This window comes from Lolium perenne, chromosome 4 (assembly GCF_019359855.2).
Source record: "Lolium perenne isolate Kyuss_39 chromosome 4, Kyuss_2.0, whole genome shotgun sequence".
NCBI classification, from domain to species: Eukaryota; Viridiplantae; Streptophyta; class Magnoliopsida; order Poales; family Poaceae; genus Lolium; species Lolium perenne.
Window position 1 is genome coordinate 71,881,584 of NC_067247.2, and position 4,533 is coordinate 71,886,116.

Below are 4,533 nucleotides of genomic sequence, written 5' to 3' on the forward strand. Positions count from 1 at the left end.
ACTAATACTCTACACAATCCAAGCCACTCAACCATCTCTTCTCCTAGCGGCGGCGCCACCGGAGTCGAGGCAGAGGAGTGCTCGGAGAAGATGGCCGACTCTCAAAAGGAACCATAGATAGAAGAGAGAGGGGAAGGGGAAAAGCAAGAGCCCTTAGTACTTTAGTAGTTGAGCACTTGCACATGGTTTATGCTCCAACCGCACTAACAACGAGTCATTTGTTTCGCTTAATCCATATCGCCCTTTCCCGGAATGGTTTAGTTTACGTTTGACCCTGCACGTCAGTACGCCACAAAGTGCTGGAAAACGCAACCACTCTGCCGCGGCGCGATCGCTAGAACACGCTCGTAGCTGGCCCTGATTGTAATTGGCTAACCAAAATAAGCAAAACCAAACCACGATACGGGATGAGACAGCCATAGATAATGCTGGGCAGGGTCATCTTCTGCGTGGTGATCGCCGCGGCCATCCTCGCCGTCGTCCTGCTCGCCACCGTCTCCCCTGTCCCTCACCGGTCCGCCGGCCGCGACAAGTCCTCCCAGGGCGTCCGAGCTATCACGGTGTACATACATCCGGCGGCCTCAGCTGGAAGCGCGAGGCGGCAGCGGCGAGGCCCCGCGCATGAAGACGAACAGGTGGCGAGCGCGATGGTGTTCCGCCACCAGATGACGTCGGGGCCCGAGATCACGTCGAGAAGCGTCGGCGCAGCATCGGGGTTTGTGCTCCCGGGCGACCGTGGCTCGGCGGTGATGTCGGTGTTCGACACGGTGCATCTGGCGTTCGACGCGCCGGGGCTGTCCGGCAGCGTCTGCGTCGAGGCTGCCAGGAGCAAGAAGGCCTCGCCGCGGCGCGCGGGGGACGGTGAGGAGGTGCTCCGTGTGGTGGGCGGCACGGGCTCGTTCGCGTTCGCGCACGGGCACGCCGTCGTGCGCGCCGAGCGGAGGCACCGGCTGGACGGCGGCGGCGCCTCGTCGGCGTTGCGCCTTGAGCTGAGCGTGACGTCCGCGGGGTAAAAACCACTAACAGGTGTGCGTGCGTCCGTGAGCGATGTGTTATTCCGTTCTTTTACTGTCTTTTTGCTATGGTTGATCTCACAGTATAATTCCGTGACTGTAATGCTGCTTTGCTGCTGATAGCGTGACACGCCAAACCGTGCGTAGTCACTGGTTTGTCCCCTTATATTTTGAGTGGAAATTGGGAACACAGGTAACAAAGTTCACCAGAGAGTTTGTGTGCATGGAAACGAGAAAATTTTGCAGCAAGTACATTTATTCAACTTCTTATGACTTATGGTGATCAGAAAGTACCAGGTCCGTATGAGTGTTATGAAATCCTGACACTAGTTGTGCTCTGCGAATAAAAAGAGCAACTTTTTAACATCAATAATCTTAGACATACGGAAATTTTCTTGCGGACTAGTTTTACCCGATGAGGTGGAGGAGCCTAGCTGGTGCAGATCTTTCCCCTAACATTGTTTGGATAGAAAATGTACATCTGAGATTAGGAGATAGGATTAGGACCTTGTCGTACTCCAAGTATCTCCTCTCATTATACCTCTATATATATCTCCACGAGGATCAAATCAATACACAACCGAAATTAGGGTTCTATATTTTCTTCACGATATCAAAGCGGTTAGTCTCACGATAACTATCCTCGTTTCTTTAGCAATTCCGCTTTGCATGGTGCCCTCGGGGAGATCATCTCTTCTCCTTGAGGGTGCGACACCCGAGTTGATCAAAGATCGGATGAGTTTTTTTAGATCCTACATTCCATTTCGAAATTTCCTAATAACTTTTTTCGAGAAAACGAAAAGGACTCTTTGCATTTCATTTCATTGAAAAGATAGAAGGGCTCCTAGGAGACAGATTAAAGGAATAAGAGCTTAATGGACATCCCAGGTCGTCGGTAAGAGGATGCGTAGTCCTAGGGCGCCAGCTCTCGACCACAGCCTAGCTTCTTCCTTGATCAGGGCGACTCTGGCGCTGACGGAGGGTCGTGCACCATCAAAAATGCAGTCATTCCGTTGCTTCCACACCATCCAGGGGATGAGCAAGGCCATGGAAGCCAGGCCTTTGCGCATCGGCTTAGGTCCGTGCTGCCTGGCATCGTGCCACCAGTCGAGGAGGGAAGCGGTATCATGGCTTGGTGCAAAGGAGGGATGGCGCAACCAGGGAATGATTTCATGCCATACTTGTCTTGCAAAAGGGCACCAGATGATCAAGTGGTGCATGGTCTCAGGTGCCTGGTTGCATAAAGGGCAGGCAGTGTGGTGCAACAGCCCTCTCCTGGCCAAGCGATCGGTAGTCCAGCAACGGTCAAGGTCGGCGAGCCAGTGAAAGAACTTGACGCGCGGCGGCGTCCAACACTTCCAGATCATCCTCCAGGATGGAGAGGTTGTGGAGCCATGGAAGGTGGTCAAGTAGCATGATTACGCTATGTAGGTGTCGTTGGTTGTCCATTTCCATTGCAGGGCGCCAGGTTCCTCGCTCAGCGTGGTGTGCGCTATGGCAGTCCAGATTTGTAGGACTGCCCAATCTCGTGCACGCGGAGCGTGCCGTGGATGTCTCTGGCCAGCTGTTACCCTCGAGGCCCTCGGCCACAGTCAAAAATTCCCTAATAATCATAGATTAGATACAATTTAACCAAATAGAACCCCTAAATCTATGGTATACTCTCATACTCCGGTGAATCGCTACATATAGGGGCGGACAACAAGATCCGTGTGTGGGCACAAGCCCAGCATCATCACCGTTTGCGCACCTCGAGATGACAATTTCAAGATAGTGACCCCCACCTCGGTGGCATGGGTTGAGAAACATGAACGCATCGACCATCCCCATATATGGAAGCCACACCATCTTACCTGAAGGGGACAGATCATACATTGGCCATCCATATTCGACTCCGACTAGTGGAGCACCATGGCCATAAGTCCAGGCAACAACATCCGCACTACCGACATAGCCATAAGCCACATAGGAAAACACAACCTTTCACTTCACGTCCACGCCGGTGAGCAACACCACCGGAGAGGAATGGAGAGAGTGTTGGGTCCTAACTGTCAACACGGGCGGTAGGGAAGAATAGGGAGAGGGGGGAAAGGGGCATGCATCTTGTTTATTTCTATATATATGAACCATCAAATGATCAACTGGTACTCGGTTCAAAATAAGATACTCACAGAAAATCATCAGCTAAATTTAATTAGAAAATTTATTCTCTTTGTTCATAACAATGTATATGAACATGTTGTATAACCCAATTTTTTCATACTTTTAAGCTCACCAATCTAGTCGCTCCTATAAAATGAAAATAATACTTCTACATAAGATAAATGCCAGGTACTTGATATTGAAGGATGAGGAACTAGAAATCAGGAGGCCACAGCCACACACAACCATTACAACCACTAGCGCCATCCTGATCCTTGCGGTAATAATATCCTCGTGACACGATCCTTTCTAAGTGATGTTTGCCTTCGTTTTCCAAGCAATGCACGGTGCAACTACCGATGTTCAACTTCTCTAAGCACTTCATGTTGTTGTGGAGAGAGGTGTGTTGGTCGGGGTAGTAGATGCGGTTCCCCTCCACCTTGCCGCGCCGGCACCCTGTTGGAACGTGCACAGCCCTGGAGCACCCTGTAGGTCCTAGGAACAAGGCATGTTCTCCTAAGCTCATCACCTCCATCCATGCATATTTGTGTGATGTCGCTGTGTCGTTGTTCTTGGCGAGCTCAAACACCCTGAAAAAACAACCTTTATTGCCGTTGAATTGAATTGGCCCAACCTCCACCACAATTTCTAGCTTACGGTGCAGTTCAAAGATGTATTTAGCAGATGATGAAACCTCCGCTGTGTGCAAGGTGCTCATCGCAATGTCAATGCTGAAGAGCTGAATGGCCCCCAGAGCGCCTCCTTTGTCCACGTCGACATCGAATAAGATCAGATCACGGGAAGTAAATCCATAAAGCTCGCCGTTAAAGAAGACAATGTCTACTAGACTCCCACACCACGTCGTCGTCCACCCGCTCTCCGGGTAGCTAACCCTACCGAGTGCAACAAGGCTCTGTGAAGTCATCGCAGCCATAATGCAGTCGCTCGCTGAAGGGTCCTTGGAGAACACGATCTTGCGGATGCAGCGCCGGCCGCTGGGGAGCGCCGCCCGGGCGCCGGAGAAAAGGTTCACGACGAGCAGCTCGTCGGAGCTGGACACGGTGGCGATCCAGCCGCCCTCGTAGGATCCGACCAGCCGGTTGCCCCACGGGAACCACGGGAGTGGGACCCGCAGGACCCTGCCGTCCTCGGGGCTGTAGGCACGCGCCTCTCTGTCGCGCTTGCCGTCGCCGGTGGACGGAAGCAGCAGCGGCAGAGCCGGCAGCCGTGGCTGCCACGCCGCGGCGGCGCGCCATGACGAGCAGACGGCTGCAAAGCGCGCGCGGTCGTACGCGGAGGCCGATCTGCGGTAGATAACCGAGAGGAGGTCGCCGGGGAGGTCGGGCCACCGCTGTTCGACCTCGCCGTGGGCGGCCAT

The 4,533-nt window shown here is 53.0% G+C and overlaps 2 protein-coding genes across 2 annotated transcripts; one reads left to right on the forward strand and one right to left on the reverse strand.

Moving 5' to 3' along the window:
* Positions 1–256: 256 nt before the first annotated feature.
* LOC127348439 (uncharacterized) lies at positions 257–1,052 on the forward strand. The gene has a single exon (XM_051374468.2). The coding sequence runs from the start codon at positions 426–428 to the stop codon at positions 1,011–1,013; it is 588 nt and encodes a 195-aa protein (XP_051230428.1). The 5' UTR covers positions 257–425; the 3' UTR covers positions 1,014–1,052.
* Positions 1,053–3,369: 2,317 nt separating this feature from the next.
* On the reverse strand, positions 3,370–4,533 carry LOC127346888 (uncharacterized). The gene has a single exon (XM_051373133.1). The coding sequence runs from the start codon at positions 4,531–4,533 to the stop codon at positions 3,370–3,372; it is 1,164 nt and encodes a 387-aa protein (XP_051229093.1).

Bases quoted from the DNA above. Each gene is read 5' to 3' on its own strand.
- LOC127348439 (XM_051374468.2), top strand. From the start codon at position 426: ATGCTGGGCAGGGTCATCTTCTGCGTGGTGATCGCCGCGGCCATCCTC.
- LOC127346888 (XM_051373133.1), bottom strand. From the start codon at position 4,533: ATGGCCGCCCACGGCGAGGTCGAACAGCGGTGGCCCGACCTCCCCGGC.